The sequence below is a fragment of the Lissotriton helveticus genome, chromosome 4_1 (genome assembly GCF_964261635.1).
Source record: "Lissotriton helveticus chromosome 4_1, aLisHel1.1, whole genome shotgun sequence".
Lineage (NCBI taxonomy): Eukaryota > Metazoa > Chordata > Amphibia > Caudata > Salamandridae > Lissotriton > Lissotriton helveticus.
In genome coordinates this window covers 1,822,467,484-1,822,492,499 of record NC_136063.1, presented here as the reverse complement: position 1 = coordinate 1,822,492,499, position 25,016 = coordinate 1,822,467,484, and the positions used below count along the sequence as shown (strand labels likewise).

The following is a 25,016-nucleotide window of genomic DNA, read 5'->3' as shown; positions in this document are numbered from 1 at the left end:
ACTGCATCTATGGAGAGCAATACCAGCATCCTCCTCAGAAGGCAGGCATGGCTTAGGGTCTCGGGATTTAAGCCTGACGTTCAACAGTCCATTTTGAAAACCCCCTTTGACAAGGAACACCTGTTTGGTCCTGTAGTCGGCCAGTCATTAGAAAAGATGAAAAAAGACACCGAAGTGAAAAAGTCCATGGGAGCGCTCTAGTCCCCACCAAATAGAGGCTCCTTTTGCAGCTCATTTTATAGAGCAGGGTCTAAGACGACATCCCAGACCCAAATGCTTCCTCTTGAAAAGGCAACAATCAGCCTTTCCCTCCAGAGGTTTCTATAGAGGAGGATATAGAGGCAACAATTCCAAAGGTAGGGGTAAAGGCACCATACTGCGTAACACCCCTTCCTTTAGTAAACAGTGACTTGCCCACACTTCCCCCAATCACTTAACACCTGTGGGGGGAAGACTTCAACTGTTTCTCCCCATTTGACAATATATACCAACTCACAAATGGGTGCTCAACCTTACCCAACATGGTTATTGCCTGGAGCTCACCTTTAATCCACCAAATATACCACCTCGCGTTCAGACTGTTGTCAGGCCACTTACAGTTACTCAAACATGAGGTGCTGTTTCTCTTAGAAAAGGGAGCCATAGAACCAGTTCCATTTCAGTACTCTATTTTCTAAACCCCAAATAGGACGGCTCCTTAAGACCAATTTTGGGTCTCAGAGAGTAAAACCATTACATCCTCTCAGAACATTTCCACATGTTAACGCTTCACCAAGTCCTTCCACTTCTACAGTAAGGCGATTTTATGTCCACACTGGACTTAAAAGACACATATTTTCACATTCCTATTCATCCAGCTCATCACAAATAACTCAGGTTTGTGATAGCAGGCAAACACTATCAGTTCAAAATACTTCCATTCGGAGTGACTACTGCTCCCAGAGTATTTACCAAATGTCTAGCAGTGGTGGCAGCTCATTTCATAAGACAACAAATTCATATCTTCCCGTACATAGACATCTGGCTCATCAAAGCCAGCACACACCAGTATGTCTAGAATACACTCGGACCACACTACACCTACTCCTCGAATTGGGCTTCACGGTCAACATTTAAAAGTCTCACCTACAGTCTTCACAGATACAATTCTAGGAGCCACTCTCAACACTCATATGGCTCTAGCCTGCCTCAATGCAGCTAGAATTTCCAGTATCCAAACTCTATTGCTGCAGTTCCAAACCTTGCCAGCCAGGACTTTCATGTGCCTACTAGGAATGATGGTGTTATGCATTGCAATAGCGCTTCATGCAAGTCTACACGTACGTCCACTACAAGAATGCTTAGCACGTCAGTGGAATCAGTCACCGGGTCAATTAACAAATCTAGTGTTGGTTGACAGTCGCATCCCATCACTCCCTGCAGTGGTGGAACCCACAAAAGTTATCAAAAGGCCGGCCTTTTATCGACCCTGTTCCACAAGTCGTGTTAACAGCAGACTCCTTTCTCACGGGTTGAGGTACACATCTGCATCATTTTACAATTTATGGTCTCTGGGACACCTGTCTACACATCAACTATCTAGAGCTTCTAGCAGTATTTCTAGCACTGAAAGCTTTTCAGTCTCATCTCACAGGCAAAGTTGTCCCAGTCCGCGCGGACATGACAGCGATGCACTATGTACAAAAACAGGGTGGGTACTCTCTCACAACTGTCTCAGACAATTTGGAAATGGGCAAACCATCACAAGATTCACCTTCTGGCAGAACACCTCCCAGGAGCGAACAATCAAATTGCTGACCTCCTCAGCAGAATGAGACCGCAAATACACAAGTGAGAACTTCATCCCCAAGTTCTCCATCCATACTTTCAACAATGGGAATACCTGCAAATAAATCTGTTCGCCACAGCAAACGACGCACAATGCCCAAACTTCGCCTCCAGGTTCCCGCACACACTATCCAAAGGCAATGCCCCATGGATGAATTAGTCAGGGATATTTGCCTACTTTTTTCCGGCTCTCCCACTCCTCCCTTTGAGAAACTCAGGAAAACATCACTCACATTGATTTTGGTAGCTCCCACTTGGGCCCATCAGCCGTAGTACACCACCCTGTTGCTTAGTGTCCGCCCACCCTCCCCTGCCTCCATTGCCTTTGTTGCCTTTCCCCACACACCCACCCTATGTTGTTGCCATTGCTTTTCCCCACCAACCTTCCTCAGTTGCCACTGTTTAGTGTATGACCACACATCCCATACCCCATTGTATCTTAGTGCACACCAACTTTCCCTTCATTTTTGCTTAGTGTCCGCCCATCCTCCCTCTTTTGCTAGTTACTCCGTTGTCCGTTCACGTTCCTCTGTTGCAGCCTTAGTGTCCCCCACTCTTCATTGTTTTTCCCCATTCTCCGCCTGTTATTATTGTTGCTTAGTGTCTGCCCCACCCCTTCCTTGCTGCTTTCCCATGCCCATCCACCCTCCAATTCTGCGTTCTGTAGCTTCAATCTACTCTCTTGCTGTGTGCTCTACTAGTCACGCACCCTCCATTGCTGCTTGTTAGAAATTGGGTCTCTAGTTTGCAGAGGTTTGCACCCTGTCCAAATAGGGACCCCAATCCTAGTCAGGGTAAGTCAAATACACACCCTAAATACATCTGTACTTACCCTCTCCTCTGGTAGCTTGTCACAGAGCAGTCGTGCTTAACTTAAGATGCAATGTGTAAAGTATTTGTGAAACACATTAATTACAGTAACACAATGAAAACACCAGCAGAACGCTCCACACCAGTTTAGAACAATAGAGAATGTTTATCTGATTGGACGTTTGTCATTTTGGTCTTGTTTTAATCAGTAGAAGACGTGATATAAATGTTAACAGGAATTAGAAGTCAATGGCGCTAAAGGGTTACTTGAGGTCACTCTTGACCGGGCCAAATCTGAAACGTCAAGCCGACTGATGGAGCGCGTGTCGGATACAGTTGCATACTGGTCACACTGAAGTTTTACCTTCTCAAGTTAAGCCCGTTTGTAGGTAAAGAGTTCACCAGGAACACAGTGAGCATCGCTGACGATGGTCCCCAGGGCGCGAAGAGTCGCCAGGTGTTGCGGACAAACGGTCTAGGGCCTGGTGGTCACGAGGGGCAATACTGCTGTGCAAAGAGACGAACTTGTTCCCGCTCGCGATGATCCTTCGAGCTAGCGACAAAGTTCTGGAGCAAACGGGCATGTTCACTGTCGCGAAGAGCACAGAAGCCTGATTTAAATTGGCTATAGTGCAGGAAAACCACTTCTAAGGCCCAGGACTGAAGGGGGCACCTCAGGCAAGGGTAGGACGTACAGATGGCAGAGTCCTGCAGCATTAGCAGATTTGCAAGACGTGTTTTGTAACCCTGAGACATCAGAGAAAAGGAAGGAAGCCCTTGGGGGATCTTGGGTTCAAGGATGTAGAGAGCAGGTCCAGTCCCTCTCACTCCAGGCAAGGAGCAGCAGGCAGGAGGCCAACACAGCAGAGAAGGTAGCAAGGTGGCAGTCCCTCCTACAGAACAGCAATCAGCAGACCGACACAGCAACGGCAGTAGCAAAGTGGCAGTCCATCCCACAGAACAGTTGCTCTTTATCCAGGCAGAATGTGCTTGGTTCCAGTAGAGTTCTGATTTAGTGTTATCAGGTGTCTTTGAAGTTGGGGAGCCATCAAAGAGGCCTTTGAATATCTCAAGGTCCCTGCCTTTACTGTCCAGGCTCCAGACACACCACAGGCAGGTGCAGCTCTTTGTGTAGGGACACACATATTCCTTTTCAGGTGCAAGTGTTCGCTCCTTCCTCCCAATCTACCTCAGGAAGACCCATCAGCCTGGTTGTGGGCCATCAGGATGCACTTATCACACACCAGCTCCCTTTGTGTGACTGTCTAGAGGGAATGCACAAAGCCCAACTTTCACCCTAACCCAGATGTGAATTTTGAGACAGGCAGTTGCAAAGAATGGTTAAAGTAGGAACACTTTTTAAAAGTGGCATTTTGAGACCTGCAATCTAAAAAATAACTTTACTAAAAGATGTTTTAAATTGTGAGTCCTGAAACACCAAACGCCAATTTTCAATTTGCTGTAAATCGGAAATTACACTTAAAAGATGTTTAAGGCAATCCCACTGACAACCTTTGGGAGGGATAGGCCTTGCAACAGTGAACAAGCATTTGCAATGCACTAGGTCTTGCATTTACGCGAGTTTCAGCTATTGACATAAATAACAATACCTTTTATTTTTGTTTTCGTTTTTAAAACCTAAATAAGGCATTGTCATTTACAATGCCAATAGCTTAAAGTTGCGTAAATGCGAGACCTATAGCATTGCAAATGCTTGTTACCAGGAGTCATTGCTTTCAGAAATTGTAGTGTTATGGAGCCATTCGGTGTACAGATTTATTTAAAAGTGCGTGTTCGGTTATTTTGTAAAGCAGGGTGGGTGGGTGGTTCAACTGCCTGGTGAAAGGAGCATCTTGGCAGCGCCTGTAATATTGCGTATCCTAAGGGAGACGTACCACTTGGTGGCTATAGACTGATCCAGGCCCTCTTCATTTATCTGTGAGAGCACGGCCCCTGTGCCATGCTCTGAGGCACCCGTCTGCACAATACATTTTTGGGAGACATATGCCTTTCTGATGGCATGTATTCGAACCTTTTGTAAAAGTATATGTGCTTTTTCTTTTTTTTACACAAATGCCTTTGTTCCACAGCTTTAAGGCATTTTTTAGAGCCTTTAAACCTAGTATATGGGAAGTTCAAGATTTGGCTTGCCCATCACACTAATTTGTTCAACCTAAATTTTGTTGCAAACTCCATGTAATGCTCTCTCATGGTTGTACCTCGAATGTACATTTTATGGAGTTCCCTGTGATCTGTAACTAAGGACCTTCCTTCATGTTATTTATATCCACTCTTGGGCATGGACTGAGCTTGTACGTTATCAATAACACCTTGCGAGTTACAAATGAGTCTGCTGGAATTTGGAACAACGGTTCAACAAAGAATGTAGGTAGTGTGAGGAATTGACCAATCCTCACACTACCTACATTCTTTGTTTATTCACGAATTTTGCTGTAAGCTTTTTCGATTGTGGCTTGGAACGGGAATTCAAAACTATAAACTGGGTTAGGAGTGCCTTAGATAGGCTGTACTTGAATAGGACTTTGTACAGTGCATCTGAAAGAAACACATAGTGATTCATTCCTTACCTTAGAATTACCCCCAGACGACAGACGGGATCTGGAAAGGTTTCGTCAGCAGTACCCCTGCACGTCAGAAGGTGGCGTTGTGCGAATCCGCGTCCGTCGTAAGCGTTGTGATCGCCGGGATGACGTCGCGGCAGCTACTTAGACGCCGTCCTCGTGCGCTGACCCGTGTCAGCAAGGCAGATCCCAGAAGAGCCAGTCACTTTTTGACTGAGTTTTTTCGAGTCCTTTGTCCTCATTTCTTCTGAGTCGATTGACTCCTGGTGTCGTAGGGATGCCCGGTGTATGAACCTGTGGGGACTGTCACCGCATGATGTAGTTGACGGACCCGCACTGCGTGTATCTCTACTGCCTGGGGCGCGACCATGACTCCAAGTCGTACCCCGACTGCCGGGCTTTGGCACAGAAGACTTTGCGGGCGCGGTGGAAGTCCGGCCCCTAAGGCTATCACCAAAGGTATTCCATCTACCTGATGTACATATTTTGTAGTTTAATGAATAGTATTTAGTAGCATTTGCATAATAAAAATACTTTTCATTATTAAATGAAAAAGCATTGACTGGACAATCATTTATAGAAAGTTGATGTTACATACCAGTGAATTGGGATTGGAAGCCCACAAAAGCTTGCCTGAGTAGGCCTTAAACAGCACTTCTGCGCTACCCTGAGAGAGTTACGTGCTACACTGGGGTACTTGGTTCCCAGTAAATAGACAATTGCAAGTTTATTACTTGTGAAGGAAACACATCCTTTGCAACTAATAACCCAATTTCTTACAGAAAAATAATGCGAATAATTTAAATATTCATTGAAAGAGCAGGAATGTTCCATATCTGATAGTGAGTTAGTTAGACTATTCGTGTCTGCATATTAACATATATACTAAACCTAGTAGACCACTAAAGATAAAGTCCTCGTGCTAAAACGGTGACATGAAATCAGTAGTACATACATTTGTACTAATTTAAGTACTGTTCTGTGTCTTCCCAATATTTTTCCTACAGATAAAAAATAGCTTTCAGAGCAGCTTCAAACACGCAATTGACGGCTACAATTCTACCTTCCCAGATCCGACAAGTGAAGCAGTGGACACGATCCAAAGAAACGTAAGAAGGCATAGCTTGTTATCTTAAAACATGTCACACTGTTTATTGACTAACAAACAGTTCTTGCTCCCAGACACTTGCTTAAACTATCAACACCTGAATTTCAGAAGAAAGTGAGTTAATGTAAGCCCGATTACTGATTTGCAAAGTCCTACCTCTATGAAGGACCTTACACTTTGTAAAATGGAGGTTTAGCAGAGGACGAATGGAGATAGTAGGCTAGCAATTGTCTTCAAGTCCTCTTACCTCAATTGCAGCTGTTGTGCAGTATGGAGGTTTAACTGTTGCACTTGATACAACTTAAGTCTTAACCCTCTTGACTGCTGTGAACACCCACCTAATCATTTCTGGAAGCAGAGGGCCTTGGCCTAAGCATTTTTGATGATTTTAACCGCAAAACAATACACAGGGACTACTACTCATCCATACTATATTCTGTTTGATACACTTGCACTGCTCTCACAAATCAATTGGAGGATACTAACTAAATTAGCCTCCAATTTCAAATTCCGTCATATTTACAGAACATTTTAAACATTTTAAATTGGACATTTCTTCATTTATTTATGTCCACTTTATTAATCTGTTAATATCATTTTATTTTTCAAGCACTCTCAAGCCCCCTGAGTAGTCTTAGCAGACACCCAGGGGTCCCTGGACCACAGGTTAAGAACCACTGCCCTATACTTTTCCAGTTAGCAACTACTTGCAAGAATTGAGTGAATCTTAATCTATATAGGTATGGTGTTGCTCTGATCATATTGAGAGGCAGAGACGTGAATGCTTTCTGTCAACCTGTCTTGCTGTTGAATTGAATTTATTTAATGTTGCTTCCACATCGCTCTCTAAACATTCACTTTGTGATCTTACTTCGTCTGGCTATAGGTGTTGTGATGTAGAATTGCTGCTTGTAGTTTGACATGTTGGCAAAGACATATGCCTTTCTGATGGCATGTATTTGAGCCTTTTGTAAAAGTATATGTGCTTTTTCTTTTTTTACACAAATGCCTTTGTTCCACAGCTTTAAGGCATTTTTTAGAGCCTTTAAATCTAGTATATGGTAAGTTCAAGATTCGGCTTGCCCATCACACTAATTTGTTCAACCTAAATTTTGTTGCAAACTCCATGTAATGCTCTCTCATGGTTGTACCTGGAATGTACATTTTATGGAGTTCCCTATGATCTGTAACTAAGGACCTTCCTTCATGTTATTTATATCCAATCTTGGGCATGGACTGAGCATGTATGTGATCAATAATACCTTGCGAGTTACAAATGAGTCTGCTGGGATTTGGAACAACGGTTCAACAAAGAATGTAGATAGTGTGAGGAATTGACCAATCCTCACACTACCTACATTCTTTGTTTATTTACGAATTTTGCTGTAAGCTTTTCCGATTGTGGCTTGGAACGGGAATTCAAAACTATAAACTGGGTTAGGAATGCCTTAGATAGTCTGTACTTGAATAGGACTTTGTACAGTCTATCTGAAAGAAACACATGGTGATTCATTCCTTCCCTTAGAATTACCCCCAGGCGACAGACAGGATCTGGAAAGTTTTCGTCAGCAGTACCCCTGCGCGTCAGAAGGTGGCGTTGTGCGACTCCGCCGTAAGCGTCGTGATCGCCGGGATGACGTCGCGGCAGCTACTTAGCCGCCGTCCTCGTGCGCTAACCTCAGTTTCTTTCTTTTTCCGTGTCAGCAAGCGCAGATCCCGGAAGAGCCAGTCACTTTTTGACTGAGTTTTTTCGAGTCCTTTTTAGGTCGAGGACCAAAGGCTGCGCTTGCGCAGTCTCCGGTGGGAGATTTAATGTTTTTAGGTATGGGGGCTTGAACCCGCCTCTCTCCTCCATTGGCCGGCTTCCTAAACGGAGGCCAGCCATTGGAGGAGAGGGGCGTCACTCCAATCAAGCCCCGTCTCTTTCGGATTCGGGGGCGTGTTTTTTGCGTTCTTTCACCCTGTGATGTCATCCGTCACTCAGAGCGCCAAAAACACGCCCCCGATTCCGAAATTTTCGGAGATTTGCGGCCGCCATTTCTATCTGCTCTCTTGCAGCGTGCTCCTCTTTCTGCAGGAATAGCCTTGTCTTCTTCGTCCCACCGTACCCCCTGACTTTCTCTCTTTCTAATTTCTCTCACACTCCGTATCCCCTCTCTCACGCTCCCAGCCTACGCCCCGCCTGTGACTGCGGGGAGGGAGGTTCACAAGTGAGGAGTCCGCATCTCTGCTTTCCTTCCCTCCCCAGTCAGTGCGGGCTCCGGTGTGGTTCGGGGTCATATTTCCGCGCCCCTGGCTCACGTCGGTCCCCCGCGATCCCCCTTCCAAGTTCCCTTCTGCCCTTACCTCTCCGGCTCGAGTGTGCCCTCCCTCCCGAGAGCATGCACGGCGAGAAGCACTAGCACTGCAGATAGGAGTTCGCGAGGAGTCAGCAGGGGAGCATAGGCATGGGATGGAGGAGGGGAAACCCACCGCCGGGGTCTCACACAGAGCCGGACTGCCCTTAAATCTAGCCCCGAGCTACCAGCCGAACTCCACGGATAATTGGCCTGCACCCGCCTCTTTATTTCTTCTACGCTTCTCGGCACTTTCAGATGCATTTCACCAGCACTTAAAACGTTCCACGAAGTCGCAGAGAGGTTAACCCAAGGTGGCTGCACTGAGGCAAGTCTGTTTAACAAAAAACCCTCGGGTATGAAATCTAGCCTGCACAACAAGGGCCAAGCCTCGCCTTCCGTCATCCTGGTCTTACTACTGCGATCTCGAAGGGGCATAGACTTGTGCTGCTGCAGCTACTTCAGTTTCCTCTCCTGCTCATGTTGTGGCTCCGGTGGGTGTCCCAGATAGATCCGATGCAGAACCGGGTTCAATCACGCACGCAGGTCTCGGAGAACGACTGTCGTCTCCAGCCAATGATCCAAGCGTGGCGATCAGCTGAGACCTGCGATGAGCTCGCTGCAGCCCTATACACCGCAACTCGGAGCCTCCGGAACTGTGAGTACAGCCTCCTTGCTGTCCTGCGTGGTGGCCATCACTAACCCTGCTACCATTGCCATATGCTGCTCACGATCCGCATCTCTGGCTGCCATTTTCAGCGTGGGATGGACTGCAGCAGCGATTACCAGCAGATGAGCCGGCTCCCAGCAGGAGGGCGGACAGCACTGCCACCGAGCAAAGCTGGCCGAGGTCCGGTCGCAGAGTGTCCGCATGGGGCTCGGCCCTTCACAGGTCTGCAGGAATGCCTCGGCACAGAAGCGGGCACGGCAAGGAAGAGTCCAGCTGCTTCACAGGCCCGTCGCGTGGCGCACATAGAGGCAGCTAGCCCAACAACTTGCTCCTTTTGGAGAGGGCTCCAGCTGGGATGCATTCCGGAACTGCAGGTAATGCCGCGATGAAAGAGGAGCCCACCGCCTGCCCTCAGCCCCTGCGTCCAGAGTCCGCCGGGAGGTAGGAGGCATCGGAGAGGGGAGTGGTGCACCTCCAGCCGCCCGCGGGCACCATGCCAGAGGAGAGGAACAAGAGAGCCCTGGAGGAGCTCATCTAGAGGCCGGGGAACAACGTGTGCGCCGACTGCCAAGCCCCCGCTAAGTCACCCACTCCCGACGTGCCCGGCCGGGGTGTCCCGACTGTGTGATCTGCTGCTCCTGCCTGGGCGTGTCTGATCTGCTGCTCCTGCCTGGGCGTGTCATGCGGATGGCTGAGCTGCCACTGTCTGGGGCGGGGGTCCCGCTGCACCTGCCCGGGTGTGTGTCCTGCTCTGCCCGGCCTTGTGTCCCTGCGAGGCCCCTGCTGGTGTGTGTGTCCTGGCACGACCCCTGTGGGTGCTTCTGGGGAGCGGGCACCCTGCCTCCTCTTCTTCCGTCTTTCCTGGTGTTTGCTGCTTGTCCGTCCTGTGGCTCACTGTCTGTCCTGTCACCTCCTCCCTGTTGTCTACCTGTAAGTGTAAACCCTCCTCTGACTTGCTTCCTTTTAACTCTCTCCTCTTTGGCAGTGTGTTTTGTGTACGTCTCCTGCCTGCTCGTTCCTGACTCCAGACTCCGGGTTCTCATGCATGCCTCCTCATGCCCGCTGTCTGTGCCCTCATGCCCGCTGTCTGTGCCCTCATGCCCGCTGTCTGTGCCCTCATGCCCGCTGTCTGTGCCCTCATGCCCGCTGTCTGTGCCTCATGCCCGCTATCTGTGCCCTCATGCCCGCTATCTGTGCCCTCATGCCTCCTGCCTCCTGTCTGTGCCCTGATGCTTCCTGTCTGTGCCCTCATGCTTCCTGTCTGTGCCGCCATCCCTCCTGTCTGTATCCCCATGCCTCCTGTCTGTGCTCTCATGCTTCTTTTTGGGGCCTTGTGCCTCCTGTCTGTGCCCTCGTGCCTCCTGTCTGTGCCCTCATGCCTCCTGTCTCTTCCCTCATCCTTGAAGCCTCATGTGTGGACACTCACGCCTGATGTCACTGCTGTCACTCATTGTCTATGCCGTCTATGAATCTTCTGTCTGCTCTCTCCTGCACCCCCTCCCCCCTCGTGTTTTAGTATGCGAGCTCCCTGACTGTTCCTCCTCCCTCGTCCTGTCTTTGTGTTAACCAGCCCCCCATGTGTGTCACCTGCCCCCCCACCCACCATGTGTGCATTTAGTGTCTCCTGTCTGCATGTCTCGGTGCCCGGATGCATCGGGACACATAGCACTGCTGCAGCAGGGAGCAGCGCCGCTGCACGTCTTGGGCGGACCTTGCCCCCCGAGCGGAGGGTGTGTGTGGGTAGAGCCCGGTACCAGCCAGGACAGCCACGGTCTCCTTTTAATGGTGCCGCTCCCATTTGCCAATAATGCCCTCTCCGCATTTTCCTGGGGTCTGAGGTGGCGGCAGCGGCTGCCCGCGCAGCTCCGAGATGACAATGACATCAGCGCTGTGCCAGCCCCTCCCGGGCTCCCACACGCGCCCGTCCCATGTCTCTCCCATCACACTCGCTGCCTTTACCAATGTTTCAGCAGTCACCTTTGTTTGGGAACATTTTTGGATTTTGATTCTTTCGGTTTGGGCCTCCCACGTTCTATTTTATCTGTGGTATAAGTTTATGTTCATTTGTCCTGACCTTTGACCTACGTTTTTACCCTATAGACTCCGACCTTTGAATTTGACTTTGAACTTGTGCTTCTAACCAACCAATGCCATTTGCTTTCTGTTATCTGGTTCTGATTTGTGACAGGCGCCTCCGTTGTCCTAGTCGCGACCGCTCTGTGTGTGTGTGTGTGTGTGTGTGTGTGTGTGTGTGTGTGTGGGACTCTGTGTGTGTGTGTGTGGGACTCTGTGTGTGTGTGTGTGGGACTCTGTGTGTGTGTGTGGGACTCTGTGTGTGTGTGTGTGTGTGGGACTCTGTGTGTGTGTGTGGGACTCTGTGTGTGTGTGTGGGACTCTGTGTGTGTGTGTGTGACTCTGTGTGTGTGTGTGTGACTCTGTGTGTGTGTGTGGGACTCTGTGTGTGTGTGGGACTCTGTGTGTGTGTGTGGGACTCTGTGTGTGTGTGTGTGTGTGGGACTCTGTGTGTGTGTGTGTGTGACTCTGTGTGTGTGTGTGTGGGACTCTGTGTGTGTGTGTGGGACTCTGTGTGTGTGTGGGGGACTCTGTGTGTGTGTGGGACTCTGTGTGTGTGTGTGGGACTCTGTGTGTGTGTGTGTGGGACTCTGTGTGTGTGTGTGTGGGACTCTGTGTGTGGGACTCTGTGTGTGTGTGTGGGACTCTGTGTGTGTGTGGGACTCTGTGTGTGTGTGGGACTCTGTGTGTGTGTGGGACTCTGTGTGTGTGTGGGACTCTGTGTGTGTGTGTGTGTGTGGGACTCTGTGTGTGTGTGTGAGGGACTCTGTGTGTGTGGGACTCTGTGTGTGTGTGTGGGACTCTGTGTGTGTGTGGGACTCTGTGTGTGTGTGGGACTCTGTGTGTGTGTGGGACTCTGTGTGTGTGTGTGGGACTCTGTGTGTGTGTGTGTGGGACTCTGTGTGTGTGTGTGGGACTCTGTGTGTGTGACTCTGTGTGTGTGTGTGTGTGACTCTGTGTGTGTGTGGGACTCTGTGTGTGTGTGGGACTCTGTGTGTGTGACTCTGTGTGTGTGTGGGACTCTGTGTGTGTGTGGGACTCTGTGTGTGTGTGTGGGACTCTGTGTGTGTGTGTGGGACTCTGTGTGTGTGTGTGTGGGACTCTGTGTGTGTGTGGGACTCTGTGTGTGTGTGGGACTCTGTGTGTGTGTGGGACTCTGCGTGTGTGTGGGACTCTGTGTGTGTGTGTGGGACTCTGTGTGTGTGTGGGACTCTGTGTGTGTGTGTGGGACTCTGTGTGTGTGTGTGTGGGACTCTGTGTGTGTGTGTGTGGGACTCTGTGTGTGTGTGTGGGACTCTGTGTGTGTGTGTGGGACTCTGTGTGTGTGTGTGGGACTCTGTGTGTGTGTGTGGGGACTCTGTGTGTGTGTGTGGGGGACTCTGTGTGTGGGACTCTGTGTGTGTGTGTGGGACTCTGTGTGTGTGTGGGACTCTGTGTGTGGGACTCTGTGTGTGTGTGGGACTCTGTGTGTGTGTGTGGGACTCTGTGTGTGTGTGTGTGTGTGGGACTCTGTGTGTGTGTGTGTGTGGGACTCTGTGTGTGTGTGTGAGGGACTCTGTGTGTGTGGGACTCTGTGTGTGTGTGTGTGTGTGTGTGTGTGTGTGTGGGACTCTGTGTGTGTGTGGGACTCTGTGTGTGTGTGTGTGTGGGACTCTGTGTGTGTGTGTGGGACTCTGTGTGTGTGTGGGACTCTGTGTGTGTGTGGGACTCTGTGTGTGTGTGGGACTGTGTGTGTGTGTGTGTGTGGGACTCTGTGTGTGTGTGGGACTCTGTGTGTGTGTGTGTGTGGGACTCTGTGTGTGTGTGTGTGTGGGACTCTGTGTGTGTGTGTGGGACTCTGTGTGTTTGTGTGGGACTCTGTGTGTGTGGGACTCTGTGTGTGTGGGACTCTGTGTGTGTGGGACTCTGTGTGTGTGGGACTCTGTGTGTGTGGGACTCTGTGTGTGTGGGACTCTGTGTGTGTGTGTGTGGGACTCTGTGTGTGTGTGTGTGGGACTCTGTGTGTGTGTGTGTGGGACTCTGTGTGTGTGTGTGGGACTCTGTGTGTGTGTGTGTGGGACTCTGTGTGAGTGTGTGGGGGGGACTCTGTGTGTGTGTGGGACTCTGTGTGTGTGTGTGGGACTCTGTGTGTGTGTGTGTGTGGGACTCTGTGTGTGTGTGTGTGGGACTGTGTGTGTGTGTGGGACTGTGTGTGTGTGTGTGTGGGACTCTGTGTGTGTGTGTGTGTGGGACTCTGTGTGTGTGAGTGTGTGGGGGGGGACTCTGTGTGTGTGTGGGACTCTGTGTGTGTGGGGGGGACTCTGTGTGTGGAGGACTCTGTGTCTGTGTGTGGGGGACTCTGTGTGTGTGTGTGTGGGACTCTGTGTGTGTGTGTGTGGGACTCTGTGTGTGTGTGGGCGGGACTCTGTGTGTGTGTGGGACTCTGTGTGTGTGTGTGGGACTCTGTGTGTGTGTGCGGGACTCTGTGTGTGTGTGGGACTCTGTGTGTGTGTGTGTGGGACTCTGTGTGTGTGTGTGGGACTCTGTGTGTGTGTGTGTGTGTGTGGGACTCTGTGTGAGTGTGTGGGGGGGGACTCTGTGTGTGTGTGGGACTCTGTGTGTGTGTGTGTGGGACTCTGTGTGTGTGTGTGTGGGACTCTGTGTGTGTGTGGGACTCTGTGTGTGTGTGTGTGGGACTCTGTGTGTGTGTGTGTGGGACTCTGTGTGTGTGTGGGACTCTGTGTGTGTGTGTGGGACTCTGTGTGTGTGTGGGACTCTGTGTGTGTGTGTGGGACTCTGTGTGTGTGTGTGTGGGACTCTGTGTGTGTGTGTGTGTGGGACTCTGTGTGTGTGTGTGGGACTCTGTGTGTGTGTGGGACTGTGTGTGTGTGTGTGGGACTCTGTGTGTGTGTGTGGGACTCTGTGTGTGTGTGGGACTCTGTGTGTGTGTGGGACTCTGTGTGTGTGTGGACTCTGTGTGTGTGTGGGACTCTGTGTGTGTGTGTGGGACTCTGTGTGTGTGTGTGGGACTCTGTGTGTGTGTGTGGGACTCTGTGTGTGTGTGTGTGGGACTCTGTGTGTGTGTGTGTGTGTGTGGGACTCTGTGTGTGTGTGTGGGACTCTGTGTGTGTGTGGGACTCTGTGTGTGTGTGTGCGGGACTCTGTGTGTGTGTGTGGGACTCTGTGTGTGTGTGTGCGGGACTCTGTGTGTGTGTGCGGGACTCTGTGTGTGTGGGACTCTGTGTGTGTGGGACTCTGTGTGTGTGGGACTCTGTGTGTGTGTGTGGGACTCTGTGTGTGTGGGACTCTGTGTGTGTGGGACTCTGTGTGTGTGTGGGACTCTGTGTGTGTGTGGGGGACTCTGTGTGTGGGGGACTCTGTGTGTGTGTGTGTGGGGGGGGGGGGGACTCTGTGTGTGGGGGACTCTGTGTGTGTGTGGGGGGGACTCTGTGTGTGGGGGGGACTCTGTGTGTGGGGGGGACTCTGTGTGTGGGGGGGACTCTGTGTGTGGGGGGGACTCTGTGTGTGGGGGACTCTGTGTGTGGGGGACTCTGTGTGTGTGGGACTCTGTGTGTGTGTGTGGGACTCTGTGTGTGTGTGTGTGACTCTGTGTGTGTGTGGGACTCTGTGTGTGTGTGTGTGTGTGTGGGACTCTGTGTGTGTGTGTGTGGGACTCTGTGTGTGTGTGTGTGTGGGACTCTGTGTGTGTGTGTGGGACTCTGTGTGTGTGTGTGTGTGTGTGGGACTCTGTGTGTGTGTGTGGGACTCTGTGTGTGTGTGTGTGTGTGTGGGACTCTGTGTGTGTGTGGGACTCTGTGTGTGTGGGGGACTCTGTGTGTGTGTGTGGGACTCTGTGTGTGTGTGGGACTCTGTGTGTGTGTGTGGGACTCTGTGTGTGTGTGGGACTCTGTGTGTGTGTGTGGGGGACTCTGTGTGTGTGTGTGTGGGACTCTGTGTGTGTGTGTGGGACTCTGTGTGTGTGTGGGACTCTGTGTTTGTGTGTGGGACTCTGTGTGTGTGTGTGTGGGACTCTGTGTGTGTGTGGGGGACTCTGTGTGTGTGTGTGGGACTCTGTGTGTGTAGGACTCTGTGTGTGTGTGGGACTCTGTGTGTGTGTGTGTGTGTGTGGGACTCTGTGTGTGTGTGTGTGGGACTCTGTGTGTGTGGGACTCTGTGTGTGTGGGACTCTGTGTGTGTGTGTGGGACTCTGTGTGTGTGTGTGTGTGGGACTCTGTGTGTGTGTGTGGGACTCTGTGTGTGTGTGGGACTCTGTGTGTGTGTGGGACTCTGTGTGTGTGTGTGTGTGTGTGTGGGACTCTGTGTGTGTGTGTGTGTGGGACTCTGTGTGTGTGTGGGACTCTGTGTTTGTGTGTGGGACTCTGTGTGTGTGTGTGTGGGACTCTGTGTGTGTGTGGGGGACTCTGTGTGTGTGTGTGGGACTCTGTGTGTGTAGGACTCTGTGTGTGTGTGGGAATCTGTGTGTGTGTGTGTGGGACTCTGTGTGTGTGTGTGTGGGACTCTGTGTGTGTGGGACTCTGTGTGTGTGGGACTCTGTGTGTGTGTGTGGGACTCTGTGTGTGTGTGGGACTCTGTGTGTGTGTGTGTGGGACTCTGTGTGTGTGTGGGACTCTGTGTGTGCGTGGGACTCTGTGTGTGTGTGTGGGACTCTGTGTGTGTGGGACTCTGTGTGTGTGGGACTCTGTGTGTGTGGGACTCTGTGTGTGTGGGACTCTGTGTGTGTGGGACTCTGTGTGTGTGGGACTCTGTGTGTGGGACTCTGTGTGTGTGTGTGTGTGTGTGGGACTCTGTGTGTGTGTGGGACTCTGTGTGTGGGACTCTGTGTGTGTGTGTGTGTGTGTGTGGGACTCTGTGTGTGTGTGTGGGACTCTGTGTGTGTGAGTGTGTGGGGGGGGACTCTGTGTGTGTGTGGGACTCTGTGTGTGTGTGTGGGACTCTGTGTGTGTGTGTGGGACTCTGTGTGTGTGTGTGTGGGACTCTGTGTGTGTGGGACTCTGTGTGTGTGTGTGGGGGGGACTCTGTGTGTGTGAGTGTGTGGGGGGGACTCTGTGTGTGTGTGGGACTCTGTGTGTGTGTGGACTCTGTGTGTGTGTGGACTCTGTGTGTGTGTGGACTCTGTGTGTGTGTGTGTGGGACTCTGTGTGTGTGTGTGGGACTCTGCGTGTGTGTGTGTGGGACTCTGCGTGTGTGTGTGTGGGACTCTGCGTGTGTGTGGGACTCTGCGTGTGTGTGGGACTGTGTGTGTGGGACTCTGTGTGTGTGTGGGACTCTCTGTGTGTGTGTGGGACTCTCTGTGTGTGTGTGGGACTCTGTGTGTGTGTGGGACTCTGTGTGTGTGTGGGACTCTGTGTGTGTGTGGGACTCTGTGTGTGTGTGGGACTCTGTGTGTGTGGGACTCTGTGTGTGTGGGACTCTGTGTGTGTGGGACTCTGTGTGTGTGTGTGTGTGTGGGGGACTCTGTGTGTGTGTGTGTGGGACTCTGTGTGTGTGTGTGGGACTCTGTGTGTGTGTGTGTGTGTGTGTGTGTGTGGGACTCTGTGTGTGTGTGGGACTCTGTGTGTGTGTGTGTGTGGGACTCTGTGTGTGTGTGGGACTCTGTGTGTGTGTGTGTGGGACTCTGTGTGTGTGTGTGGGACTCTGTGTGTGTGTGTGTGGGGGGACTCTGTGTGTGTGTGGGACTCTGTGTGTGTGTGTGGGACTCTGTGTGTGTGTGTGGGACTCTGTGTGTGTGTGTGACTCTGTGTGTGTGTGTGGGACTCTGTGTGTGTGTGTGGGACTCTGTGTGTGTGGGACTCTGTGTGTGTGTGTGGGACTCTGTGTGTGTGTGGGACTCTGTGTGTGTGTGTGGGACTCTGTGTGTGTGTGTGGGACTCTGTGTGTGTGTGTGTGTGTGTGGGACTCTGTGTGTGTGTGTGGGACTCTGTGTGTGTGTGTGGGACTCTGTGTGTGTGTGGGACTCTGTGTGTGTGGGACTGTGTGTGTGTGTGGGACTCTGTGTGTGTGTGGGACTCTGTGTGTGTGTGGGACTCTGTGTGTGTGTGTGTGGGACTCTGTGTGTGTGTGTGGGACTCTGTGTGTGTGTGTGGGACTCTGTGTGTGTGTGTGGGACTCTGTGTGTGTGTGTGGGACTCTGTGTGTGTGTGTGGGACTCTGTGTGTGTGTGTGGGACTCTGTGTGTGTGTGGGACTCTGTGCGTGTGTGTGGGACTCTGTGTGTGTGTGTGTGACTCTGTGTGTGTGTGTGTGGGACTCTGTGTGAGTGTGTGGGGGGGGACTCTGTGTGTGTGAGTGTGTGGGGGGGACTCTGTGTGTGTGTGTGGGACTCTGTGTGTGTGTGGACTCTGTGTGTGTGTGTGGGACTCTGTGTGTGTGTGTGTGTGTGGGACTCTGCGTGTGTGTGTGTGGGACTCTGCGTGTGTGTGTGTGGGACTCTGCGTGTGTGTGGGACTCTGCGTGTGTGTGGGACTCTGCGTGTGTGTGGGACTGTGTGTGTCGGACTCTGTGTGTGTGTGGGACTCTGTGTGTGTGTGGGACTCTGTGTGTGTGTGGGACTCTGTGTGTGTGGGACTCTGTGTGTGTGGGACTCTGTGTGTGTGGGACTCTGTGTGTGTGGGACTCTGTGTGTGTGTGTGTGGGACTCTGTGTGTGGGACTCTGTGTGTGTGTGGGACTCTGTGTGTGTGTGTGGGACTCTGTGTGTGTGTGTGGGACTCTGTGTGTGTGTGTGTGGGACTCTGTGTGTGTGTGTGTGGGACTCTGTGTGTGTGTGTGGGACTCTGTGTGTGTGTGTGGGACTCTGTGTGTGTGTGTGTGTGGGACTCTGTGTGTGTGTGGGACTCTGTGTGTGTGTGTGGGACTCTGTGTGTGTGTGGGACTCTGTGTGTGTGTGGGACTCTGTGTGTGTGTGTGTGTGGGACTCTGTGTGTGTGTGTGTGTGGGACTCTGTGTGTGTGTGGGACTCTGTGTGTGTGTGTGTGGGACTCTGTGTGTGTGTGTGTGGGACTCTGTGTGTGTGGGACTCTGTGTGTGTGTGTGGGACTCTGTGTGTGTGTGTGTGTGTGGGACTCTGTGTGTGTGTGGGACTCTGTGTGTGTGTGTGGGACTCTGTGTGTGTGTGTGTGTGTGTGTGGGACTCTGTGTGTGTGTGTGGGACTCTGTGTGTGTGTGTGGGACTCTGTGTGTGTGTGTGCGGGACTCTGTGTGTGTGTGTGGGACTCTGTGTGTGTGTGTGGGACTCTGTGTGTGTGTGTGGGACTCTGTGTGTGTGGGACTCTGTGTGTGTGGGACTCTGTGTGTGTGTGTGGGACTCTGTGTGTGTGGGGGGGACTCTGTGTGTGGAGGACTCTGTGTCTGTGTGTGGGGGACTCTGTGTCTGTGTGTGGGGGACTCTGTGTGTGGGGGACTCTGTGTGTGTGTGTGGGGGGGACTCTGTGTGTGTGTGTGGGACTCTGTGTGTGGGGGACTCTGTGTGTGTGTGTGTGGGACTCTGTGTGTGTGTGGGACTCTGTGTGTGTGTGGGACTCTGTGTGTGTGTGGGACTCTGTGTGTGTGTCGGACTCTGTGTGTGTGTCTCGTTTCCCCTGGACTGAGTGGTCGCTCCCCAGTGTCCTGCTGCGTCACTGGTATCGTTGCTGCCTCGCTTTTTGCCATTCATTGCTGCCTGCTGTGTGCCCGATAGACGCTGCATTTAAACTGCACTTTATCATTTATTTAAAAGCGCCGCTTTGCCATTCATTGCTGCCTTCTGTGCGCGTGATAGACGCTGCATTTAAACTGCACTTTATCATTTATTTAAAGCGCCGCCTTGCTTTTTGACATTCATTGCTGCCTGCTGTGCGCGTGATAAACGCTGCATTCAAACTGCATTTTATCATTTATTTAAAGCGCCGCTTTTCCTGTTTGCGCGCATTTCCCCCCTCCGCCTCCATTTTGTCGGATTGTTGTTGTTGTTGTTCTGGTCATCCCGAGCCCGCCCCGCCTCCCAGCTGAGACGCCCTCCCACTGACCATATCAGCGCTCCACCACAGTAAAGCGCCGTGACTCGCTCGTTTCCCCTGGACTGAGTGGTCGCTCCCCAGTGTCCTGCTGCGTCACTGGTATCGTTGCTGCCTCGCTTTTTGCCATTCATTGCTGCCTGCTGTGTGCCCGATAGACGCTGCATTTAAACTGCATTTTATCTTTTATTTAAAAGCGCCGCTTTGCCATTCATTGCTGCCTTCTGTGCGCGTGATAGACGCTGCATTTAAACTGCACTTTATCATTTATTTAAAGCGCCGCCTTGCTTTTTGACATTCATTGCTGCCTGCTGTGCGCGTGATAGACGCTGCATTCAAACTGCATTTTATCATTTATTTAAAGCGCCGCTTTTCCTGTTTGCGCGCATTTCCCCCCTCCGCCTCCATTTTGTCAGGTTGTTGTTGTTGTTCTGGTCATCCCGAGCCCGCCCCGCCTCCCAGCTGAGACGCCCTCGCCCCTCCCCCTCCACCATCCATATATGACAGTTATTCCCGCGCGCAGCGACCGCGCCCAATCCGCGCCGAAGGTGCGCCAAAGGTAAGCCCGTCTACGCCCGTCCGCGCCTGGACCGCGCCCAGCGCCAGACCCCCTGCCCCTCTCGCCGCCCACCCCCCCCGCATTACCTATGATGCCGCCACCCTCCTAGCCCTTAACCCCGGCTGCGCCCCCACCTGCGTCCAAGCCGCTCCTGGACGCACCCATGGACCTTTCTCCTGCTACTCCTGCAAATTCAGCAGCACCGTCACCATCTCCGCTACGACCACAACACAGATTCCCGACCCCAACCACCTAGAATGCATCCTTCTCAACACCCGCTCGGTCCACAGGCACGCCATTGACCTTTGGAACCTACTAGACACCATCTCTCCTGACGTCGCCTTCCTAACGGAAACATGGATGAACGCTTCCTCCGCCCCTGACATCGCCATCGCCATCCCTGATGACTATAAGATCACACGCAAGGACCGCACCGGCCATACAGGAGGTGGAATCGCTATCGTCCATAAGAAAACAATCCGCATCTCAACCAGCTCTGATGCCAACCTCGCCAACTCCGAACACCTTCACTTCCAGATCCACATCGACCCCAAGACCACACTCAGAGGCACCCTCCTCTACAGACCACCAGGACCACGCGCAAAATTCAGTGAAGACATCACGGACTTCATCACCCCACACGCGCTCCCCTCCAAAGACTACATCCTTCTGGGAGACCTCAACTTTCACCTTGAAAAGATCAACGACCGCAACACCGCCACCCTCTTAGACAACCTCGACAACCTCGGACTTAAACAACTGGTCACTTCCCCCACCCACATCGCAGGTCACACTCTCGACCCCATCTTCACCTCCAGCAACCATGTCTCCTTCAGCCACACTACGGATCTCCTCTGGACTGACCACAGCTGCGTTCACTTCACCTACAACAAGCCGAAACCCATCATCCACCTCCAACCAACTCTACAAAGAAGAAACGTCAACACAAACTTGGCATCAAGAAGGCCGCATGGTTCAACGACGACCTCAAGAAGTCCAAGAAACTATGCCGCTCCCTTGAAAAGGCCTGGAAAAAAGACCCATCCACCAGCAACAAGGACGCCTTCAAAAGCGCCATCCGTACTCACCACCAACTGATCCGAAAAGCCAAGGAAACAGCATTTAAAGATCGACTTGACAACAACGCCCACAACAGCAAGGAACTTTTCAACATCGTCAAGGAATTTTCCAACCCCTCGGCCAACTCCAACGACATCACCCCCTCTCAAACCCTCTGCGATTCCCTAGCCTCTTTTTTCCACAACAAGATTGCTGACATCCACAACAGCTTCGTCAACCAACCCGGAAGCCAACCCACCCTACCATCAGCTGACCATCTTCCCCCCGTTAACACCCTTAACGCCTGGAAGCCAATCTCCACTGAGGACACCATCCGCCTGATGAACTCCATCCACTCTGGATCCCCCACAGACCCATGCCCTCACCACATCTTCAACAAAGCAGACTCCGTCATAGCTCCGCACCTCCGAGACGTCATCAACTGCTCCTTCAACTCCGCTACCTTCCCAGAAGACTGGAAACACGCTGAACTCACCGCCCTTCTGAAAAAACCAACAGCAGACCCCACCGAACTCAAAAACTACCGCCCCATCTCGCTTCTTCCATTCCCGGCCAAAGTCATCGAGAAAGCCGCCAACAACCAACTCGCCGCCTTCCTCGAAGCCAACAAATCCCTCGACCCCTCACAATCTGGCTTCCGAGCCAAACACAGCACTGAGACCGCCCTCATCGCAGCAACAGACGACATTCGAACTCTGCTGGACAATGGAGACACAGTCGCCCTCATCCTCCTCGACCTCTGCAGCCTTCGACACAGTCTGCCACAGCACCCTTTTACAACGCCTCAGAAACATCGGAATCCAAGGAAAGGCACTGGAATGGATCACTTCGTTCCTCACCGGAAGAACCCAGAGAGTCCGCCTCCCACCTTTCAAGTCCGAGGCCACCGAAGTCATCTGCGGCGTACCACAAGGATCCTCACTCAGCCCCACCCTCTTCAATGTATACATGAGCCCCCTCGCGGCCATCGCCCGCCAACACAACCTCAACATCATCTCTTACGCGGATGACACTCAACTGATCCTATCTCTCACCAAGGACCCCAGCACCGCCAAAACTAACCTACACGAAGGAATGAAAGAAGTCGCCGAATGGATGAAACAAAGCCGTCTGAAACTGAACTCAGACAAAACAGAAGTCCTCATCTTAGGTAAATCCCCCTCTGCATGGGACGACTCCTGGTGGCCGGAAGCCCTCGGAAATGCACCCATCCCGACAGACCACGCACGGAACCTTGGCGTCATCCTGGATTCTTCACTCTCAATGAACAAACAAGTCAGCGCCGTATCCTCTTCCTGCTTTAACATTCTTCACATGCTCAGAAAAACATTTCGCTGGATCCCCTCCGATACAAGGAAAACAGTCACCCACGCTCTAGTCACGAGCCGACTGGACTACGGAAACACCCTCTACGCAGGTACCACCGCTAAACTCCAGAAGAAACTACAACGAATCCAAAACGCCTCAGCCAGGCTCATATTAGACATCCCACGCAACGAACACATCTCTGGTCACCTTAAAGACCTCCACTGGCTACCCGTCAATAAGAGGATTACTTTCCGACTGCTTACCCACGCACACAAATCACTCTACGACATCGGACCAGATTGCCTCAACTCTCGACTGTCCTTTTACACCCCCTCCCGACAACTTCGCTCTTCCAGCCAAGCCTTCGCCACTGTACCTCGCATCAACAAGACCACCATGGGAGGCAGATCCTTCTCATACCTGGCTGCCAAAACATGGAACTCACTCCCCGCTTACCTTCGCCTCACCCAGAATCACCTAGCGTTCAGAAAGCAGCTTAAAACGTGGATATTTGACAAATAATCCTCCTCCCCTTCCTAAGCGCCTTGAAACCCTCTGGGTATGTAGTGCGCTATATAAATGTTATGACTTGACTTGACTTGACTGTGTGTGTGTGTGTGTGGGACTCTGTGTGTGTGTGGGGGACTCTGTGTGTGTGTGTGTGGGGGGGACTCTGTGTGTGTGTGTGTGGGACTCTGTGTGTGTGTGTGTGGGACTCTGTGTGTGGGACTCTGTGTGTGTGGGACTCTGTGTGTGTGTGTGTGTGTGTGTGTGTGTGTGTGTGTGTGGGACTCTGTGTGTGACTCTGTGTGTGGGGGACTCTGTGTGTGTGTGTGTGGGACTCTGTGTGTGTGGGGGGGACTCTGTGTGTGTGTGTGTGTGGGGGACTCTGTGTGTGGGGGACTCTGTGTGTGTGTGGGACTCTGTGTGTGTGTGTGTGGGACTCTGTGTGTGTGGGACTCTGTGTGTGTGTGGGACTCTGTGTGTGGGACTCTGTGTGTGTGTGTGTGGGACTCTGTGTGTGTGTGTGTGTGGGACTCTGTGTGTGTGTGTGTGGGACTCTGTGTGTGTGGGACTCTGTGTGTGTGGGACTCTGTGTGTGTGTGGGACTCTGTGTGTGTGGGACTCTGTGTGTGTGGGACTCTGTGTGTGTGTGTGGGACTCTGTGTGTGTGTGTGGGACTCTGTGTGTGTGTGTGTGTGGGACTCTGTGTGTGTGTGTGGGACTCTGTGTGTGTGTGTGGGACTCTGTGTGTGTGTGTGTGTGTGTGTGTGTGGGACTCTGTGTGTGTGTGTGTGTGAGACTCTGTGTGTGTGGGACTCTGTGTGTGTGTGTGGGACTCTGTGTGTGTGTGTGTGGGACTCTGTGTGTGACTCTGTGTGTGTGTGTGTGTGGGACTCTGTGTGTGACTCTGTGTGTGTGGGACTCTGTGTGTGTGGGACTCTGTGTGTGACTCTGTGTGTGTGGGACTCTGTGTGGGACTCTGTGTGTGTGTGTGGGACTCTGTGTGTGTGTGTGTGTGGGACTGTGTGTGTGTGGGACTGTGTGTGTGTGTGTGTGTGTGTGTGGGACTGTGTGGGACTCTGTGTGTGTGGGACTCTGTGTGTGTGTGGGACTCTGTGTGTGTATGTGTGGGACTCTGTGTGTGTATGTGTGGGACTCTGTGTGTGTGTGTGTGTGTGTGTGTGTGTGGGGGGGGGGGGACTCTGTGTGTGTGGGACTCTGTGTGTGTGTGTGTGTGTGTGACTCTGTGTGTGTGTATGTGTGGCTCTGTGTGTGTGTGGGGGGGGGACTGTGTGTGTGTGTGGGAATCTGTGTGTGTGTGTGTGGGGGGGGGACTCTGTGTGTGTGTGTGTGTGTGTGTGTGTGTGTGTGTGTGTGTGTGTGACTCTGTGTGTGTGTGTGTGGGACTGTGTGTGTTTGTGTGGGACTCTGTGTGTGTGTGGGACTCTGTGTGTGTGTGTGTGTGACTCTGTGTGTGTGTGTGACTCTGTGTGTGGGGGGGACTCTGTGTGTGTGTGGGACTCTGTGTGTGTGTGTGACTCTGTGTGTGTGTATGTGTGGCTCTGTGTGTGTGTGTGGGGGGGGACTGTGTGTGTGTGTGGGAATCTGTGTGTGTGTGTGTGGGGGGGACTCTGTGTGTGTGTGTGTGTGTGTGTGGGACTCTGTGTGTGTGTGTGTGTGGGACTGTGTGTGTTTGTGTGGGACTCTGTGTGTGTGTGTGGGACTCTGTGTGTGTGTGTGACTCTGTGTGTGTGTGTGACTCTGTGTGTGTGTGTGGGACTCTGTGTGTGTGTGTGTGGGACTCTCCGTGTGTGTGGGACTCTCCGTGTGTGTGGGACTCTCCGTGTGTGTGGGAATCTCCGTGTGTGTGGGAATCTCTGTGTGTGTGGGAATCTCTGTGTGTGTGGGAATCTCTGTGTGTGTGGGACTCTGTGTGTGGGGGGGGCTCTGTGTGTGTGTGGGGGGGGGGCTCTGTGTGTCTGGGGGGCTCTGTGTGTGTGGGGGGCTCTGTGTGTCTGTGGGGGGCTCTGTGTGTGGGGGGCTCTGTGTGTGGGGGGCTCTGTGTGTGTGGGGGGCTCTGTGTGTGTGGGGGGCTCTGTGTGTGTGGGGGGCTCTGTGTGTGTGGGGGGCTCTGTGTGTTGGGGGGCTCTGTGTGTTGGGGGGCTCTGTG

The 25,016-nt window shown here is 52.1% G+C and overlaps 1 protein-coding gene across 1 annotated transcript in view; it reads left to right on the top strand.

The window, feature by feature from the left end:
* Positions 1–25,016, top strand: part of TSPAN6 (tetraspanin 6) — a 324,416-nt gene that overhangs the window by 208,179 nt on the left and 91,221 nt on the right. Inside the window, exon 4 of the mRNA XM_078688453.1 lies at positions 6,227–6,328. Coding sequence (XP_078544579.1) covers positions 6,227–6,328 — 102 coding nt within the window. The remainder of the gene's footprint in view (positions 1–6,226; positions 6,329–25,016) is intronic.